Genomic DNA, 20,324 nt, shown 5'->3' on the forward strand with positions numbered 1-20,324 from the left:
ATTTTGTCTTAAAGTTGGGGTTAGGAGTTTGGTCAAAACCCTGATGAGGACCACGCACACGGCTGACACGTGTTGCTGTGTTTTTTTTTCCTTGCCGTATAGCCAATTAGGTGAAACCATGTTATTTTCCACTTAAGATGAATGGCCGTGGTTGTTGTTTTTATTTTTTTCGTAGTTATGCTTTTTGGTTTTACTGCTATTATTATGCAAGCAAAGAAACCATCTCCAGATTTAGCTCCCGGTTACTCTCCAAAAGCGCGCCAACGCAGTTGACCCCAGAAGACCTCAAAAGATTTCCCATTCTTGCTATGTGTTTGCATGTTGATATGGAATACTAATCTTCTGTGTGCTCTGTGCACAAAGCTAACGGCAGGTGCAGTTATCCCTATTCACCTAACAAACTAAGACCTTATTCATCCAATATTTCTTTTTTATGAATCCTCCAAACAGGATATTCACTATAATCCCTCCTGTATTTTACAAGACTATTGTTGATGATGAAGAGCTTTGAATTAGCCTCTCACTCTCATCTCTGTGTTCCTCTGCCTCTTTAATCTTTTTTTCTTTTATATTAACATGATATGACTTGTTGTGTTTTACCAAAGCTGATATGCCTGTGCGAAGCCAGTGCCAAAGGAAAAGACAACATATTAGGAAAGAACTAATGTTACTGTGTTAGAAACACTGGAATAATGTCTCTTGTTATATGTCTATTTTCTTTCCTCTTGTGCTAAAGTTTATCTTTTCTTTAACTTAACCAGTTGTCTATATCTTTCCATCTCTCTTATTGTTCTGCTTGTATGCACCTTTGTTAAAATAAACCCTACGATTCATCTCTCTCATTCTCATTCTAGTGTGTTATTCCAGTGTATGTATGGCTCTCTGTCATGTTTCATGTTCACCTCTTTTATTAGAAATATGTCTGGGTTTTGATCCAAGTGCTTATCCCAATTGGGATGGAAACCGCGTGAATACAGTAAACCCAGTGGAAACAGACAAATTTAATAAAAGCTCCTCAACAATGCAAAAAGGTTTTCACGCTCACTTGAAGTGGAAAATTATTTTGTTGAAGAAGAAACTGCATGATATACGCTGATGGAGACACATCAGTAGGCTTGCATAATGCAAGCTTAGCATAAGCAGATAGTTCGACATTTTGGGAAATATAATTATTTGCTTTCTTGCAGAGAGTTAGATAAAAGGTCAATATCACTTTTACATGTTTGTTCAATATGAAGCTACAGCCAGCAGCCGACTCATTTAGCTTAGCATAAGTAGTGGAGGCAGTGTGAAATACTTAGTCATTTTACATTTCAGTCTTTTTTTTTTTTTTTTTTTTTTTTTTTTTTTTAACAGATAAACAAATTACATATAATATGCTGTCTACCGCTGCTCTAACCCTCTAAGCTAAGCTAACTGGCTGCTAGCTCTAGGTTTATATTTTTTGTTTCATCAAAAAAGCCTTAGCAATTGTTGTACCCTATGTAGCATCTGCAATATGAAGTCATACACTATACTCTCACCTTTGTATAAAATATGACCAACAGAAGCTGATCGTAAAGATCAACAGCAAATTGATCTTCTCTTTTTACTCACCGATGTTTGTTTTTTTTTTGGTGATGTTCTGGATTCCTAATCTGGTTTTTACTTTTCATGTCTTTTGTTTTTGTATGATGTTTTCATGAACTTCATGAAACAAAAGAAATGTATCTTTATTTTTGTGTAGCATGTGTATGTGTGACTGAACAATACTGACATCCCCTATTTTACATTCTCTCTCTGTACTTTCCCAGGTAGGGCAGTTCAGTGAATTTCTCCATGAATGTACGTCACAATGATGATGACAGACCAGATTCCACTGGACTTGGCTCCGCCCCCCCTCCTGAACGGGGAGGTCCCTCTCATGCCTCACATGGTTAACGGTGATGCAGCACAGCAGGTAAACTGTCGTTTGCATTCAGTTATGTTTGCAGAATGAACATTCAAATGTGTCCACCTTCTTCTTTCAACAGTCCTATGTTGCCAAACACACGAGAATACACTTCAAACAATCATGCAGGGACTTCTCTTTGTTGTCATTTCTTCACATGGCTAATGGGTGGTTGTCACAGGTAATGAACAGCTGCCAAGCTGTTACAGTAAAGCATTTGTCATGTAGCAGACCAAGAATAAACACAGATGCATACAGACACTTACATACACTTCGTCTCATTCAATCCAAGAGACATGTTTTCAAGCGGCGCATAACAGGCTGACTGGTTCCATTGATGGATCCCAGGCCTAAACTTGAATCACTTTGGAAGAGGATTTGACTGCTTCTCTGTGCCTAACTGATCTTATCAGATGTTGCAGAGCCAACTGGATTACCTTCAAAGTACAAAGCCCCACCCAAGCTCTGCACATGCAAAAGGAAGCGATCAACATAATTAAAAGCATCACAGTTAATTGACCTTGGATAATTCTTGTTGTCACAGATACATTTTTACTGTGTGCTTTTGGTAGATGAGGGGTGATGATGATGATGATGATGATCATGTTTATGTATCGTCCCCGGCCTGTTCCCTCACAGCCCAGAGGAAGCATGGTGGGAGTGTTTTGGCTGCAACACATAACAGTTAGGGAGGGTTTTGGCTGTAACACACAGCAGTTAGGGAGCTCTTTTTATTGTAACACCCTGCAGTTTAAACTTGGTTCCCAGTGTGGAATCAGGGCCCTAGACCGATGATTATATAGATTTGACTCTGCATATGTGTGTGTCCATTTTTGTGTTTGTTTGTTTCTTGGTCTGTATTACAGTGTGTGTGTGTGCGCGTGCGCATGCACGTGCGTGTTTCTCTCTGCTACCCGCTCAGTGTGTGTGTGGGCACACGTGTCTGTGTTGAGTCTGAGCACATACTTATGTGTGTTTGTCTGCTCACTTGATCAGTTTCCTGTCTATCTGTGTCTACCTGCCTACACCTGTTTATGTGTGTGTTTTGTCTGTGTCTTTGTTCCTCAGATACATAAATGTGATTCTCTTATTGAGGATGTCTTATTGAGGATTTCTTTAATTTTTGTTTCTGAAAAAGTTAGTTAGGTAGCTGTGCATATACTGTACCAACACAAGTTAACATCTAAATAAAAAAATAATCATCTGCTAGTATTCAAACAGCAACAGTTTCTTACCTATATTGTAATAAGGTATGGGTGGCCCGGGAATTAAGTGCAACAATGTAGCTAACAGGAGGTTCTGTATTATATTCCATTTAGAATATGGAGCCATGTATTGGCTACGCAATGAAGTGCAACAATGTAGCCAATAGCAGGTTCCATATTCAGGAAACTTTTTATTGGCTGCATTGTCTCCACTTCATCATGTTATATAGCTCACATGTGCGCGGTCATAACTCTGTTGCCAGTTTTACTGTACATGCTGTGAAAGGTCGTCTGCCTGAAACATCTGGATATGAATATTTCATTGAATTCTGCGGGTTTTCTGCGCATGATTTTTGATTTTTTTTTTCTTCTGAGAATCCAGTAACCAGTAATTGTATGTTAAAATACAGTTTGTTTCTTTTTTAAGATTTACAATCCCTATATAGACAAATGAAGTCCAACTACTTTGAGTTGTGTGCTGGATTTTTACTAGTTTGTCAATATAATTTTGAATTAGCTGAGTTTTTACCTCTGAAACAGAACTTGGATGTTTTAGTTTCAGTTTGGTACTCACCTTTTTTGTGCATTACATGTCAGAGAGCACAGTTAGACTACATTAACACTGTGAATAGTACCGCTGCCTGAATATGCTGAATTAAAAAGAATGAAATGAACAGTTTATCAGAAGATGCTAGAATAAATGTTTGTAGCCTAAACAAAGACAGTGTTTGGAGAATGTTGGCACAGACATTTTTTCTCTGTGTTTGCGACACTTGAGTTTAGTGATGTTTTTAAATACCTCAGAGGTGTATTTTACACCTAAATCTAGATGTGGGACTTAAAAACACATTTTTTAAGGATAAAAAACTGGTTCAGCTCAGGTCAGTTTAAATGTAACACATACATATACGCAGTTACTCCGTACACACCAACCCACATGGCCTGATATGGGGGTTTTCTCAGTCCTTAGGAAACATGGGTCGCCCTGTACTATGCTGGGGTTCCCATAGCAACAGCAGCCGCTGCAGCAGACAGAGCAGGAAGTGTGTGTGAGTGTGTGTGTATATGTGTGTGTGTCTGAAGGAGAGGAGCAGGTTAGCGCTGATATGGGAGAGCATGCAGACACTATAGGAGGAACGCAGAGGATGAGGATTTTACGACGGCACACCTGTAGAGCATAGACGTGGGGCTGCTTGTGTGTGCATGCATGTATGTGCATGAATACATGTGCGTGCCTGAGCAATGGAGGGTCACCTGTTTCATGTCTACAGCCACGTGTACACTCTCAACAATCTGTATGCGGAGAATATGACGGTAAGGTGCATGCATGCTCCTTTGGGCACGTTCAGCAGAAACACTCAGTGTCATCATATGATTTGGCTTCGTTTGTACGTGCTCACCTGTCTGTTATGTCTTAATTGTGATATCTGCCTCTCTCTGTGTGTGTACTGGTTTTAGTGGTTTTCTGCCAGTCAGTGTGGTTAAAGCAGAAAGGCTTTTGTTAAATCAGGGTGTGTGACACAGCAGCAGTGTCTCACTGCTTATTTAATACCTCATTAATATGTGTAAACTCTCTGTGCCCGCCCTATTCTGGGATCTAATGGGTACTGTGTGTTATGTCACCCCTGCAAGCCTATTGGAGTCAGTACAGTGTCTGTCCTGTTATGTGATTGTTGAAGATGGATGTGTTTATGGAATCATGCATTACAGATTTTTTATCCTCTTAATGCCATCTTAGTTTCTGTTTATCAGTTAATCTGATCTGTGCTTTCTAACTATGTGATGCATGTGTGTGTGTTGGTACAGGTGATCCTGGTGCAGGTGAACCCGGGGGAGACGTTTACCATCCGGGCAGAGGACGGCTCACTGCAATGCATCCAGGGTCAGTCCCCTCTTATATTATTATATTACCATATTAACATGCGGCCTGGTTGCTGTACTGATGTGTCTCGCTGTGAGACAGAGTAGTTCCCATCACTTTAATTATTTCCTGGCTGCACATACTTGACATTAGGAGTATTGTCTTTCCGAACCACATTATACTTTTTTTCTTTGTAACCTTTTTAACTTCTAGGAAGCCAATTGGTTCGGTTCATTACAAAAGTCTAATTACAGAGACTTGAAACCTGCTTAATATAGAGAACCCACACAGGGAATATCATTTGACTTTTTATTTATTGTTTGGAGATATGGGTGAGAGCATGGTTTCTTGGAAGAGTAAGGTTGACAGAGCACAATGGCGTATTCATGTGCCATTGTAGAGACTGGAGAAATTATCCTTTTAATGACAACTGTCGTCATCATTGACAGCCCTCTGGGTTTAGTTTTCTGACAACATAGCCTGGGAATGCAAAGTTCAGCAGCTGACTTTCTAACCGAGGCTATAAAGCTTCCTACTAGCACTCTTTGAACTGCATTACCGCACAGCAGTGATGTGAAAGTTTGAAATCAGAAAATGGGATTATTGTTGAAGGCTAAAACATTGCTGGCCACCCAGAAACTGTACAAAAAATAGTCAGTGACAGAATTGGGACAGAAGTGGGCAACCATGGCCTCACTCTCTGGCTGCATCTGATATCTGTACATGAAAAGACTGGAAATGTAAGCCACTTAGAGGCTCTTAAAGACCGAAGGAGGTGGCAGTGACACGGGAATTCCCCCAACTCTTGTGGAATAGCGTCTCACTTTGATGATGTCAGCAGAGTAAGCTGCTGCTCAGAAACTTTGAAAGGGCACCTTTGTTTTCTTCTCAATCTCTCTCCCTCTGTCTGTCTCCCTCTCCTCTTCTCTCACTCTTTCTTCTGCCCTCTGAGTGAAGGTTTTCTTTTAGAGAGAGACCAGTTTTGGCTCAGACACTGACTCCCCTTTGGAAAAAAACCCCACCACTGCCGCCACCCCGTACTCTATGTTGTAACTAATTACAGCCCGCCTCCTTTTCTCCGCCCGCCATGTAATTCAATTTTTCCCTGAAATCAGAGGGATCACCGCAGGCAGACCCATGGGTGCAGATAATGCCAGATAGAAACGGTACATGATAGGAAGGATGGATGCAGTGATGTGCAGATACAGTTGACAGAGAGACTTACAGATATGGATCAATGACTCGCGGAAAGATAGATTAAAGTCAGATGAAAGAATGGTTTAATGTGTACAATGATTAGATGAATGAGATACCAGACACTAATTTGCAATAAGACACAGTATTGACGTACTTGGGGTCTGGCGGTTGTCTGTTTATTTGTGTGGGTGCATGCAAAATTTAGCATCTAAGACACAGTGTGTATCTGTGTGTGCTTTTTTTGGGTGCATTTTTACTACAGTCGACGACAGTTAATTGGGCGGGCGGCTGGGGGCTTGGGGTCATGTTAGAATGCACATATTATTAATGTTGAGGGCCACACACACATACACAACTCTTGCTCTCTCTCCCTCTGTCTCTCTCCGGAGGAGGTCAACGGGTTTAATGAGAGGTGGAGTGTGGCAGTGTTTTTTGAAGGCGGACTGAGCTGCACTTTAGACAGAGACTCGGTGTGATTACTGAGACCTCAGAGCTCAGTGTTTGCGCATGCTTGTGTACTTGTGTGCCTGCATGTGTGTTTGCATGGCGTACTTGTGTGCGAGCGTATGTGACGGGGGAGCGAGATTACAGAGACCTCAGGGCACAACCAGGCACCAGCTTTTATATAAAGTAACCTCTGTTTAGCTGCTGCACTGCGGTGCATGCATGCAAACATGCATACACACACACACACACACAGATGCTCTGCCAAGGCAGAACCAGCCTGGAGACGTCGACACAGCAGCCAAAGAGGTTCTTTCATATGAACCTTTAGCCCTCCTTCCTCCTCTGCTCACTTCTCTTTCTCCCTCTTTTCTTCAACCCCCAACCCCCCACCCCTTCTTTCCTCTCCTCATTTGTCTGCCGCTACCTTAGAGCAAACCTGGAGCAGAAAAGAGACTATTGTATTTGTTGGATTGATGTTAAGTGCTGCTCATTAGCCACACCACCGCTAAATGCTACTGGCTGAATTATGTTCTTTTATTTGGACTGAAAGTTTACATAGAGTTTTATTATGCTCAACAAATTCCATAACCTCGGGGCCCATAAAATGCTTTTAAAACAGCAGTGTGCACATTGAAATAATTTATGCTTGCTCTCAAATATAGAAAAGTTTTCAGCTATTCTCAGTACTTCTACTGTCTGTCATGGTCAGTGATGCTCTCTCTTATTTGCTGCTTTCTTCCTTAGCCTGCAGTGTGTTATTTTGAATCTTTCTGGTTATTTCTTTGTGCCACTGTTATAGCAGTGAATCAGTACATCTAAATCTTGGATCCTTTTTCTATACCAGCCTCCTAATCAGCATATACTATGTGTGTGTGTGTGTGTGTGTGTCTCTGTCCGCTGTTTAAACAGACTGACCTCTCGGTGCTCCGAGGGTCAACTTCAACTGACCCACTGCCCTCCCCCTCCCCCTTCCCGTCCTCAGATCCCCCCACCACCCCACAGCTCCCAGTCTCACCGTCTCATCGAGCTGCTCTCCTGTATACACTCTCCTCCTCCTCCCATCCCCCTCTAGACCCCCCCCCCCCCTTCTCTCGCCCTCCCCCACTAAGACCATTCCCCTGAGCTTTCCCACACTCACATCAAAGGACAAGACTCTAGAGGGTGTGTTAGAGCACCCTGCTCTGGAATGTGAGTGTGTTAATATGAGTGTGTGTGTGTGTGTGTGTGTGTGTGTGTGTGTGTGTGTGTGTGTGTGTCTCTATGTGTTTTTTACGAGGCTGTGTTAGTTTACTGTGCTATTTGCTCTTTGTTGGACTTTTATGAGGGATGATGAGGGCAGGGGGTGAAGAGCAGGAAGCTGTGCCCTGCCAGGGAGGATGTGACATCACGAGGCTCGGGTGGCCTCACCTACACCTCTCCTGCAGCGGTAGTCTCTTGTCTTGAGTTGAGATTAACAATAGTTGACATTCCCACACTGGAACAGACATGGTTAATCTGAGCTGCATTTGCCTCAAAACAAATCTTTTCACTACTGAAAAGTTTTATTTTGTATGTAGTTAATGTTGACAGTTATGATAACACTCACTGCACAGAAAGAGTTTCAAACGCAGTTTATGAGGCCAAAGAAGAATCTCAGATGAGTGGCAAAATATCCTCCTCTCTTTGAGATACTACAAATAGATATCTTATGATATGTTTGAAATTTGTGGCATGGGAGATCATCAGGAAACTGTCGGCCGACAACGAAAAAGGTCTGTAACAACCTGCAAAAACCCTCTCTGTGAGGAATTTGCAAGTTTTGCCCTTGGTTTCTTGGTCTGTGCTCCACGTGCCTCAGTTACCTCCTGTACCAGAGGAATGTTGGATGATGGATGATGGAATGTTAGAAGACCAAAGTTCTAATGGTGGTACCCCAACATACAGTGTCACCTTCTTTGCATTCATGTTTTTGTTTCTCCTAATCAATATACATGTTTGTGTGTGTTTATGCTTCAGTATTCATGTGGAGATTAGAGAGACTCTTGCTTTTCATTTAAATGAAATTGACAACAAATGGGTAATAAGCAAACCAAATACTTAACTGTCTTATCCAATCAAAATGAGAACAAAAACAAAATAGCTCCTACAGGCTGTTTTCTAATAGACATTTAGCCTAATTAGAAAAACTACAATATTCAGTAATTGAATTTAATTGATCACCATTATATCGGTGGAACTTTCTTTTTTTCCATCACAGCTTAGCGTCTGTCTGTGAATGGAGACATGCATGATACAGTCTGTTCTCCCAGCATGCAGCTGCACATTAATGGCTGTACTGCTGCATTACTGCAGTGACATAGTGGGAAATGCAGTCCTATGTTTTGCTGCAGTCTGCTTAGCCCAGGCTGTTTTTTTTTTCCTGACACACAATAGTTATGGTCGACACTGCTAGTGTGACCTCAGTGATGCGGTCTCCGCTGTCTGCGCACATGTTTCTTTGCATGTGTGTCATCTGGACAGAGTGGAGTGTGAATCATGTCAGGGTCTGTTTTCTGTTTTGCCGGCAGATGTGCGCTGTTTGTTTGTTCCCCTCTCTTTGTGTCTCCCCTCGCTGCTGCTCTCTACCCCTCTGTGGATGCATCCTAATTCTGTTATTCCATATCTCCATGCTCCTTCTGAAATCGATTAGGCCAGTCGTCAGTAAAGTCCACTTACCTTATTTTTTAGCTTAGATGGAAAATACAAAGGAGTGTCTAAGGTGGAAGTCATTAAAACAGATACTTCCCATTGAAAATATGTGTTGTGTATTGTTGTGTTATTCACGACTTGGTCAAAGCTGGACTTAATTGCCTATTAGCATAATTTCCATATTGCAGCAACCAATTGCTGTGTATCAGTCAGACAGACCGGAGTTGTAATGCATTTTTATTTTCTTCAAAATGTCCTGGGCACTAAATTGTTTCTACATATTATCAGGTGTCAACAAAATAAACATATTAAATAATGGATTTAGAAATGAAAATAGACTGATAAATGCAAATGCAAATCAAATTTGTGCCTGATCAGTGACTGGCATCAGTGTTTCCTTGATTTCTCCTTCCTTGAATCTCTTCCTAGCTTCTTAAGCGACAGGAACTAAGTGAGGGAAGGAAAGAGACCTTCAGGAGACCTGGGATGTAGCCCCACTGTGTGTTTTTCTTCCTTTTATAAGTATTTCTATGCATTTCCTTCTGCCTCTGTCTCTCTCTCTATCTTCGTCTTACTCTGTTTGCTTCAGTTTCTCCCTGCCTCAGTGTTCGTCTCAGTTGGGTGGACGATGCTAATATTCCTCTTGCTGGTTTCACTGCATCACTACAGAGGCATGCTGAGGGTCTCTTTTACCAGCTTTCTGCCAGAGTGTGCACTTCTACGCTCCGAGCCCTTTGATGTAAATGGAAATAGCTGGTTGAGAGAAATATGGTGGAAAGTCTCGCGGCCTGTGTTTACACCGAGCCAGATGGCTCTAAACAAGCTGGAGGAGAAGGCACAAATACGCTCCTCTCAGAAGGGCTTAATTTAGAGTATCGCGTCGGATGGTCCCATTGCTGCTTGTAACCAGACGTGGTTGTTTTAGGAGCTTTTTCAAACGTGCCTTGAAATCTAAATCCCACCCGAATGGGACAGAGGGACAATCATAGTGAAATGAAAATTGCTGCATAATGGGAAGAAGGTTGCTTGATGTCTGTACCTGTCAGCTGAAATGATTTACAGTGTGTGTATTGAAATGAACTGTGCAACATACTTTAGGATAATGTGTTATTATCCCTGTTTTTGTAAAATGAATTGGAAGTAGATTTCTGCCCATCATACCAAATGTGCAAAAACGCATCTGCAAAGTCTTTGTGTGCATGTATGTCTTTCCTTGTGTTTGTGTATGCATGTAAACGGGTATGACTAGACAAACTAATGAGTGTGTGGTTATTGCTATGGCAGTTGTTTTTTGCCCTGGATGAATCTCATAACCAATTTAATGTGCTTTGCATATGTATGCCGTGCTTTAAATGGACAACATTTGTGATTGTGTGGCCTTTCCAGACATGAGGATGTTCACCTTAACAACTTTCCATGAGCTGAGAAGACTGTACCCCCAGGACATGCTCCTAACAAGCCAACCACCGTATTTAAATCTCCTAGTATCGTCATGTTGTTTGTCAGGCTAGGAAACCATATGAAAAAATACTGCTGCCACAAGTCTAATGTCTCAGACAGTGAAGTCTTAGTCTTGTATTTTGAAGAGCTAACTCACCAGTGTAGATTTTTTTTCTCCCCTGTCTATTTAAAATTGCTTCAAGTTGACGAGTGCTGAGTCTGTATTTATGGAATATGCTTCATATTGAGCTGGAAAAAGGGTAATGGGATGGGTGGAGAGAGACACAGCGGAGAGGGATCATGTAATAGAGAAATCCTGTGTGTGTGTCTAATGTGTATTTGTATTTCTATATGTGTACGTAGTTTTAGCTTGACAGCTGAGTAAGGAAGACCTTTGCAGAGGATTTACCTGCAAGTTTTTATGCCCCTGGGCCAACTGTAAAACTGGAGTGTGTGTGTCTTAAGTTTGTGTTGTGTCCTGTGTCCCATTGGATTTGGGGAAACTGGTCACCATGGGAACGGACTCTCACTCCAGGTGGTGTGTTATGGAATGTGGTCCCTCTGGGCACAGTTTGCGTGTGTGTGTGTGTGTGTGTGTGTGTGGCATACCTGGCTTTTTCTATTTCCAGTATTTTCCACTCAAATGTTCTTTGTGAGAAACAAAAGGACAGAGAGGATTGGTTTGGTTCATTTGGCACAAGGTAGTTAAGAGCTTGACTTCTGTGTGTGTGTGTGTGTGTGTGTGTGTGTGTGTGTGTGTGTGAGAGAGAGAGAGAGAGAGAGAGAGAGAGAGAAAGAGAGAGAGGCAAAGAGACTTGATTGTTGTTGCATGCCCTGCCCAGTGCTCACTTATAAACTCAATGCCCTTGTGCAGTAGGGCATGAGGGGGCAGAGGGAGGAAAGGAGGGAGGAAGAAATTGCGTGGAAGTAAAATGATAGAATGAAGGAAGGTAAATAAAGGAAGAGAGGCAGAAAGAAAAAAGAAGGATAGAGGGAGAGTGAGCGAATCAGACGCTGCATGTCTGGTCGTGTCCGCTGCCATGCATTCCGGGGCGAGGCCACTTCCTCCATGTGATGACCCCAGCCACCCCTACTGCTGCTGACTTGGTCCAGCCTGCCAGCTCCAGGGAGGGCTGTATTATGCTGTTGGGACTGGCCCACTTAGGGCAACACGGGGGTGGGAGAAGGGGGGTTCTTTGGTGGTGTTGGGGGGTATGAAAAGAGCGGGCAAAACTCTGGAGAATACTGTGTCTGTCTTCGTATGTACGACTGTGTGAAAGTGGATGTGTGTGTGTGAACAGCAGCTGTGTAGAGGAGAGTGCTTGCAGAATTTTCCAGAGAGTGAGACAGAGGGAGAAAGAAAGAGAGAGCTTTTCCAGGGATGAAATTCTTGGCTCCCTTGAAGCTCAGGGTACAGCTGGAGCACTTCTCCCTCCCTCCACCCTCATTCCCTCCTCCTTACCCTCTCTTTACGACCTCTTTCACTTCCTCCCTTGCTTCCCTCTGTGTTTCTATCTTGTAGTATTTTTTTTTTTGTTGTTTTTGTTTCAGTCCCCCCCCCCAACTCCAACTCAAGTTTTGATGATTTGCCTGCTGTTTAAAAAAAAATGAAATTAAACACTCTAGGGCCCTTTTAAAATTGTTGAATCTTCTCCACATGTTGTTCATGCTGCTTTTCGGATTAGATTCAGTTAGATTGGACAAATCTTTATTGGTCACATGGGGCTGTTGTAGCTGCGAGGATGGGATGCATCAAAGAAGATTAGTATTTAAAAAAAAGAGCGAAGCAAATGAGTCTTCCTGCACAGCTGCACAGGTTACACATGTGATCGTTTACATCGTGTGTTTAGATCTCACGGGGAAGCCCTCTCCTTTTTTTTTTTTCTTTTGCTCTGCTCTGATTGGATGGGTGGAAGTGTGTGTCGGTTAATGGGCGGGCCCAACCTGGGAGGTCGAGGAATGGTCGGAGACACTGGCAGACAAACAGAGTTGATATTGATTTAAAAGAGAAGTTATTTGAACCTAGACTTCCATATTTCTCTCCTTATTGCACATACCCACAATCTCCGCCACATCTTCTCTTCCCTGCTTGTGTGATCACCCAGCAGCCATCAGACATGCACACATACCCGTGCACACACATACACACACACACTCATGTAAACACACACACATAAACAGTGGAATTCAGAGCTGGGGAGTGGGGGAAAGTCCCTGCTAATCTAGGACTTCCAGTCTTGCCTTCTTTCTTTCCACTGACATTCACACGGCTTCTCTTCTTTTCTCTTCTCTTCTCTTCTCTTCTTTTCTCTTCTCTTCTCTTCTCTTCTCTTCTCTTCTCTTCTCTTCTCTTCCTCTCCATCTCCCCACGCACACTTTAGCTGCTTTTCGTGGTGGACACAAGCTCGGTGCTGTTCAGACTGTGACTCATACACCAGGAATGCCCCACATTAACATGTGGAGAGATAGATGGAGGAAAGTGAGGGGAAGAGGGGAGAGGAGTACAGCTGGGTACAAACGTAGCAAACTGTGCACAGAGGGGAAAAAATGAGTAAAAATGACTAAAAGCGTCGCTGTTCCTTTACTGGGTCAAGGTTTGAGAATTTGTTTCGTCTTGAGGATTCAAGGGAGTGAGAGAAAGAGAAGTAAGCAAGGGAGGGAGAGCAGGAAATGATTATTAGACTCTGGGTTTGTTTACACACCAACAGCTGTTGCACTTCATTTTCTCTCTCTCTCTCTCTCTCTCTTTTTTTCTCACTCTCTCTCCCCTTCTAGACATGTAGAGTTGATTAGGGAATGGATACAATGAGTCATCAGTGTCTGGATCGTGTATGTTTGCGTGTGCACGTGCACGCTTGCACATATATGTCAGGAGTCTTCGCACATGTGCATACATGTATGTGTGCATGAATGTGATAAGTGAGGAATTTCGCTCCATGTATTGTGTGTTGCATGGTTACCAATCCCAAAACAATTATATCTGCAAGCCTGAGAATAGCATCATGTGATAATCCTGGAAAAGAGCTAGTCAGGGTGTGCGTGTGTGTATGTGTGTGCATATTCAGAGTTATTATGATTTGCAACTGCATTACTATGTTTGTGTCTCATTTTGTTGAATACTGTATGTGCCAAGGTGACCGTGATTTCTGACAGTGTAAACGATTCAAATGTCAGTTTGTTCCACAAGCCAACTGTGTGTGTGTGTGTGTGTGTGTGGGTGTGTGTGTCTATGTCAGTGTGACATCTTTATGCATATATGCTCAGGTGTTCATCTGGACACTGTTGGCTGTTTTGAAATGTCTTTCTCTTGTTGTATTCGAGCCATTGACATATGTGTCCATGTGAGTGTGTGTGTGTATGTATGTGTGTGTGTGTTTGAGTATGTTAAGATCCTGAGAACAAAGCATGGCTGGGCTCGTTGTGCCTCCAGACGTTACGTTGCTCTCATCTGGAGCAAACCCAGCAGCAGAAGTAGGTCGGCCGACAGCACCCCTCCTTTGGGTGGGGGAGAACCAGAGAGAGATCTGGGCTGGGTGGAGGTATGGGTTGGCACCCAGTCTACATGTTGAACACTAAACAGATCTAGGCTTGTATGCTTGAGGGCCGTTTGCACAGTGATTGCCACAAGATAAGATGTAGATAGTTACCATCACATTGTAAGAACTTTAACCTTTAACTTTTTTTTTTTTTTTTTACAGAAATGAAATAAACAAACTCGAGGGGATTTGTTCATTAAGAGGAAAAAAACTGCTCTTGAAGAATTTTCAAAGAATTTTATAACCTGGGTGTTGAATGATTTGCTAATGATGATCCCAGTGTGTTAAGTTTTTCCCATTAAATGGGTTTATCACATTTGGGAACAAAGCTCACCATTTGGAATTAAATCATTCTCAGCAATTCCAAAAAAAGGAGTGTTTGATTTAAAATAAGTTGCATGTTTTTCACTGCTTCGGGGCCACTGAGTGTTTACACTTAAAGCACTGCTGCTGATTTGGCCAGTTCTCCCTTGTAAAAAAAAAAAAAAAACATACTTGAGGTCACTGGGACTTGCCTGGATAAATAAAGGTTATGTAAAGTGACCTGAAGTGAATAAATAAAGTTTTAAAGATGCCAAAGATTCTCAGAGTCTTAGGGAACACCTGGGGAGCGGTGCAGACCTGGAGAAACTCAATATTAGAGGAAACATTTTTGACTTAGAATATAAATCAAATATCACACAGATGCTTCAAATATTCGAAAACCTATGTAGATTTATGAAGCGTTTATTCCAAAAATATGTGTACACCAACATAAAAATGACACGCAGTTTTGAAATGATTGATAACACAGGAATATAATAGTATTACTGGAAACATTACGCTTCAGCTGATGAATTGTCACTTTTATTGACTGTATGTCAAGACATTAGTTATGTTGAATGACAAGTATATTTATTTTTGCATTTTCCCTGCAAAATACACAAACTGTGATTTTTTTTTTTTGTGATTGATAATCGCAGTAGTAATTTTATTTATAGGGGCAGCAAAGAAGCTGAAGAAGCAGAAGAGGGTTATAATGGGATTTACTCCACTCACCAACCAGGGACAGGAATCACAACCACTGCTACTACCTCTGGGCAAACAACCAGAGATGGAACTGAAGACTTTAGTGCACAAGTCTGGCAGTTCTGTTTGGCAGCAAAGCTCCCTGCCATCAGACCCCATACAGCATTTGGCTTGGAGGGGTGATTTTGCACAAGTGGGGGTGGAAACTTTTCTCCACTGTTGTTGCAAAAAGCTTATTATTTTAGTTTTTTCATAATCTATATGGAGGGGAGTGCGCTTAATTTGAAATATGAGCCTGAGCCAGTGGGCTAGTAAAATACAAGACTAGTTTTACAAGACTTGTAGCCTTGTAGCGTTTCTTCTTCAGCCCTTTAATATACTGATGTCAGACACTGATGAAGTCATTATGGCATTGATCATTTCATCATCTGGCATTACTTTCTCCTGTTTCTCTTATGACGCCGTTATGCAACTTTGAGCTTGGAGGCTAAAAGTTGAAGGACTGAGGAATGTGCCTGCACATACCTGCATGCACACACACACACACACACACACACATTACGCATGTACAGTAAGATCCAATGTTCAAACGTAGCAACTTCCCAGCTTATGATTTACATTCCACAGCAAATCAGCATCCCACTCAAATTACAGACTGTAGCACAGAACACAGAGTCAGGATCAGAAGTGTGTTTCTTTATGCACATGTGTATAGATGTTTGTTCGATGAATATCCACCACAACAGCTGTGTGTGCATGTGTATGTATGTGTGTGTGTATGCATGCACTGGTTTCTGTGTCAGTCTGCAGAGCATCAGTGCTGTAACTGGGGGCAGGGCAGGGCAGCGCAGGAAGTCCTGACTTCCTCTTCCATCATTGAACCTCACCCTGCCCACGGCAAAGATGTCTGCCGGACTTGACTCACCAGAGATGGACCAGAGGACTCCCTAGTCTGTGTGTGTGTTTTTGTGCATGTCTCTGTGTATGTGCAAGTAGCATCACATGTTTCGCACCAATCTGGGATGTGTATATACAGTACACTGTGCTATTTTAAAGTTGTCTCCCACATTTCCTGCTCCAGCAGGCTCTCTCTGTTTCCTCATCTCTCTTTTTTTTTATCTTTATCAGTTATCTTTCTCCATCTCCTTTTCTCTTCCCCAGGGCCTAGTAGCTATATCAGTTGGCTAAAAGATCTGTTGGGATTTGTTTCATTTTTATATCTTAGATTTGACAATAGGCCATACTCTCTACAGTGTGTGTGTGGTTGAGTATATCTGTGTGTGTGTGTGTGTGTATTGGCCAGGCAGTAGAGGAAGCTGTCGTGGGAGTGTCTTGCTCTTGGAGCTCCGAGGACAGATAACATTACCCTGCTGATGCTTACATAACTTCCAGGCAACGCCACGTCACAGCTGACCCAGACACACATGCATACACAGATGCATGCACACACACACATACAGGAATACAAATACCCATCTAGATTGGACAGCTGCCTCCATGGGGCTCCGATAGGATATACAAAGATTGTTTGTGTCTGTCAGTGTGTGTGTTTGTGTGTTGTATTTTTAAGATAAAGTGAACAAGTCTGTCTATTTAGTAACGCTATGTTTTTTTTTCTTCGTCTGTGTGTTTTTGGGAAATCCATCTGAGTCTAGTTGTTTTGTATGTAGGTCAGCTCAGAAACAGGCTCCTTTGGTCTGACACCAACACCACACACACATACACAAACACACACATGCTTCCCCAAGAGGGTCTGTGTTTCCTTTCAATGTGGCGACCACATGTGCAGGGCTGCAATGAGGGGAAAGAGAGAAAGTGTCGCACTTCTTCCTAGAAGCTGAATACAGCTTCAGTTTGATAGAATGAACACAAACCAATATACACACAATAGACCTTCAGTACACACTTACTGTCAGCACAGTTGATCGATAGCTGTGTGATCAACTAGTGTGTGTTTGTGCGGTGTGCATATAGGTTAGTGCATGATTACGGATGTAAGTAATGGGGCGTGTGTGAGGCCAGGACCCTCTTTGTGTTTTGAGTGTGTGTCTTGTGCGTTGGAGGCCCAGTTGCAGCTGTCTTTGACAGCTGTATCATGGGAAACATCTGATGAAACGTTGCATCATCTCTTCTGTCTCTGTGTGTGTGTGTGTGAATGTATGTACACGCAGCTGGACGGTCACTACATCAAATTTCAGCACTGCAGATTTTCTGCTCGTCTGAAATTGTGTGTGTGTTTGGTTAGAGTCAGAGACAGGATGTTTACCATGGATATGTGTGTATATTTCTTGTGTAAATCTTTGGCAACAAAAGTTAAACTTTCTAAGGTTAGAAATTATCTGTGTGTATGTGTGTGTGTGTGCTATATTGGTTTGAAGACCTTGCTGTCTTTTAGTTTGCCAGTAAGCTTGGGTTCACTGTCACATGTTGCCCTACACTTCTATTAACTCAATTTTGCACTCTTTTTCATATGTTCTGTTTTCAACTTCTTACACTTTTTGGTCATGACAACAGTGTTTTTCAATTCAGCACCTGTCTGTCTTCCTCTCTGCTCTCCCTCCTGTTTGTCAGTGTTGTGCTTTGTCTTTCTTTTGTTAACATGCAACACAAAACGTAATTTGTCATCATTCCTGTGGTCCTCATGGTTGCATCAGACAGTGGCTCTCAAACAAATATGTGCACACGTCACTGACCCCCAGATGAATGCACATCTGACCACAGACCTCAGATTTATTTCGGTGACCCTCGCAGTAGGATTGTTTGGTAACAGATGTGGTTTTGAATGACTCTTGTGTGCAAATGACAGAAGTGAGAGTGAAACCTATGATAACAATAGTCTAAGGCACTGAAATTCATAATGGAAGGTGATACAAATAGCAATTTAGCATTCATAATATGACATAAATGCTGATCACTGAGCAAGCAAGCTCTATATGTCTCACCACAATATTTAATATTTTGAACCACGTGTTAGTAAATCTTCTGGACTGAATGTGTTGTGGCTTCCTGTTTATTTTATTTATTTACTTTTCTTTAATTTATGCACACAGGCAGTGTCCAGAGGGGCAACAAGTGTCATCCACTTTGTGATCAAAACATCAAGCTTTATGGGATATGAGGTCTTAACACTAAGTGGTGTGAAACAGAAGCTGCTGATCACCTCATCTGAGGTCTCATTTGTTTTTGGAAACTATACCAAGTTATCAGTTTTAAGGAGAAGTATAGTAAAAACAAACTACCAGACCAAATACCACCTGGGTGCCTATTAAAGGGCCTGATTACACATGTTGATGCCCCTCAGTGGCTCAGGTAGTACAGTGATGTCATCCATCATGTGGGGCATGACCTTATAATCGATCTCTGACCTGACCTCTCTGACAGTCGGAAGTGGAAGAAGCAACAGATGGAAGATGGGAAGAGGAGGAGGGGGTGAAGTGGGGGGCTGTGGGTGCAGTTGGTTAGCTCCGTTGTCTGAGATTCCAGCAGGATTAGGCAGAGGAAGTTGTGACTCTATTTGTGGTACTTTAAGGGCAAAACCAGAGGAAAGACCAGAGAGTGACGTCACCACAATGTTGATCAAGGACCACATTGACTTATATGTGCACGTGCACACAGACGGACACAATTACAACCACTCAGTTACCACATGTACAACTGCTTGATTATCCCGAGCTTTTCTAAATGGCAGTCAGTCTAATACTATATGACTTACAGCAGTGTGTGTGGTGACTGTGTGTGTGTGTGTGTGTGTGTGTGTGTGTGTGTGTGTGTCTGTGTGTGTGTGTGTGTAAGGGGTTTCAGGACAAAGAGTGTCTTGTATTTTGGGGAGGGGTTGGGGGGTAGTTGGGCCTGTTGGGTCCAGTCCTGGGGGCCAGGGATGGGAATGTTCACTGTGTATATGTGTGTGTGTGTGTGTGAGCAGAGGAATGCTGCTGTTTGCTGAGTGAAGAGCACAGAGGCAGCAGAGACTGTCCAAACACACGTCTGTGCCAAGAGAGAGTTTGTGTGTGTGTGTGTGTGTGTGTGTGTGTGTGTGCGTGTGTGTGTGCGCGTGTGTGCGCGCATGTATGTTTGAGAGAGGGCAACTAAGATACAGTGAACGTGAGTGTGTATTTGAGACAGTGTGTGTGCAGGAGGGTAAGAGTACCATGAGCAGTGATGGAAAGAGGTTTAGAGGGGCTGTGTGTGTGTGTGTGTGTGTGTGTGTGTGTGTGTGTGTGTGTGTGTGGTGAGTGTGTTCTCTGCTATGACCTTCTGCTCAATGAGGACTTTCATATCCCTCTCAGTCTCCATGGAAGGGGAGCAGACAGGACTGAAAGAGGTCTGTATCTTCATACCTGTGACTTACTCACAGTACACACACACACACACACAAACACAGGTCTACACTGTAGACTTTGCACAGGTTGTGTTTATGTGTGTGTAGGTGTGTGTATTTACTGTACTCTTACCTATTTGTTTGGCTGATGAGAGGTCAGGAGAGCAGGATGGAAGGAAAGAGGGGACGATTTAGGGAGGGTGATAGAGAGAGTGAGAGAATGACTGAGGGCATGGGGAAAGGATGAAGCAAGGAAGGAAGGGAGGGATGAAGTGAGTAATATCCGAAATGAAAGGAGGGAGTGAAGGATGTGAGTAATAGGTGAAGGGAGGGAAAGAGGGAGGTTCTTGCTGGGTGGAATTCCTGAAAATAGGGATGGAGGGATGGGGGGAGAGGGGAGAAGGGAGAGGAAAAGGATGGAAAGAAAAGTGGGATGAAGTGAGGAAGAGCAGAGGAGTGATGGATGGAGGGAAGAATAGACAAAAAAGGATGACAGAGGGATGGAGAGAGACACTGATGAATGTAGGCTGTAATTATTTTGGAAGGTGAGAAGGTGGAAGGGTTAAAAATAGTGCTAGAGTTAAAGGGTCAATTCACCTAAATTACTGAAGCAAAAAAACATATTCTCTCAATCATACCAGTAGAGGTAAGTGAGAAAATATAAATGTTTTGTAATTTAGGTGGAGTTACCAGGTTTATGTATATTCAGTTGGAA

The 20,324-nt window shown here is 42.6% G+C and overlaps 1 protein-coding gene across 1 annotated transcript in view; it reads left to right on the plus strand.

The window, feature by feature from the left end:
• The window catches only part of fndc3ba (fibronectin type III domain containing 3Ba), a 92,819-nt gene that overhangs the window by 22,459 nt on the left and 50,036 nt on the right, over nucleotides 1-20,324 (plus strand). Inside the window, 2 exon segments of the mRNA XM_018663497.2 lie at nucleotides 1,794-1,939; nucleotides 4,942-5,017. Of these exon segments, the coding sequence (XP_018519013.1) occupies nucleotides 1,823-1,939; nucleotides 4,942-5,017 (193 nt within the window). The 5' untranslated portion in view covers nucleotides 1,794-1,822.

Source organism: Lates calcarifer, linkage group LG19 (assembly GCF_001640805.2).
Source record: "Lates calcarifer isolate ASB-BC8 linkage group LG19, TLL_Latcal_v3, whole genome shotgun sequence".
NCBI classification, from domain to species: domain Eukaryota; kingdom Metazoa; phylum Chordata; class Actinopteri; family Centropomidae; genus Lates; species Lates calcarifer.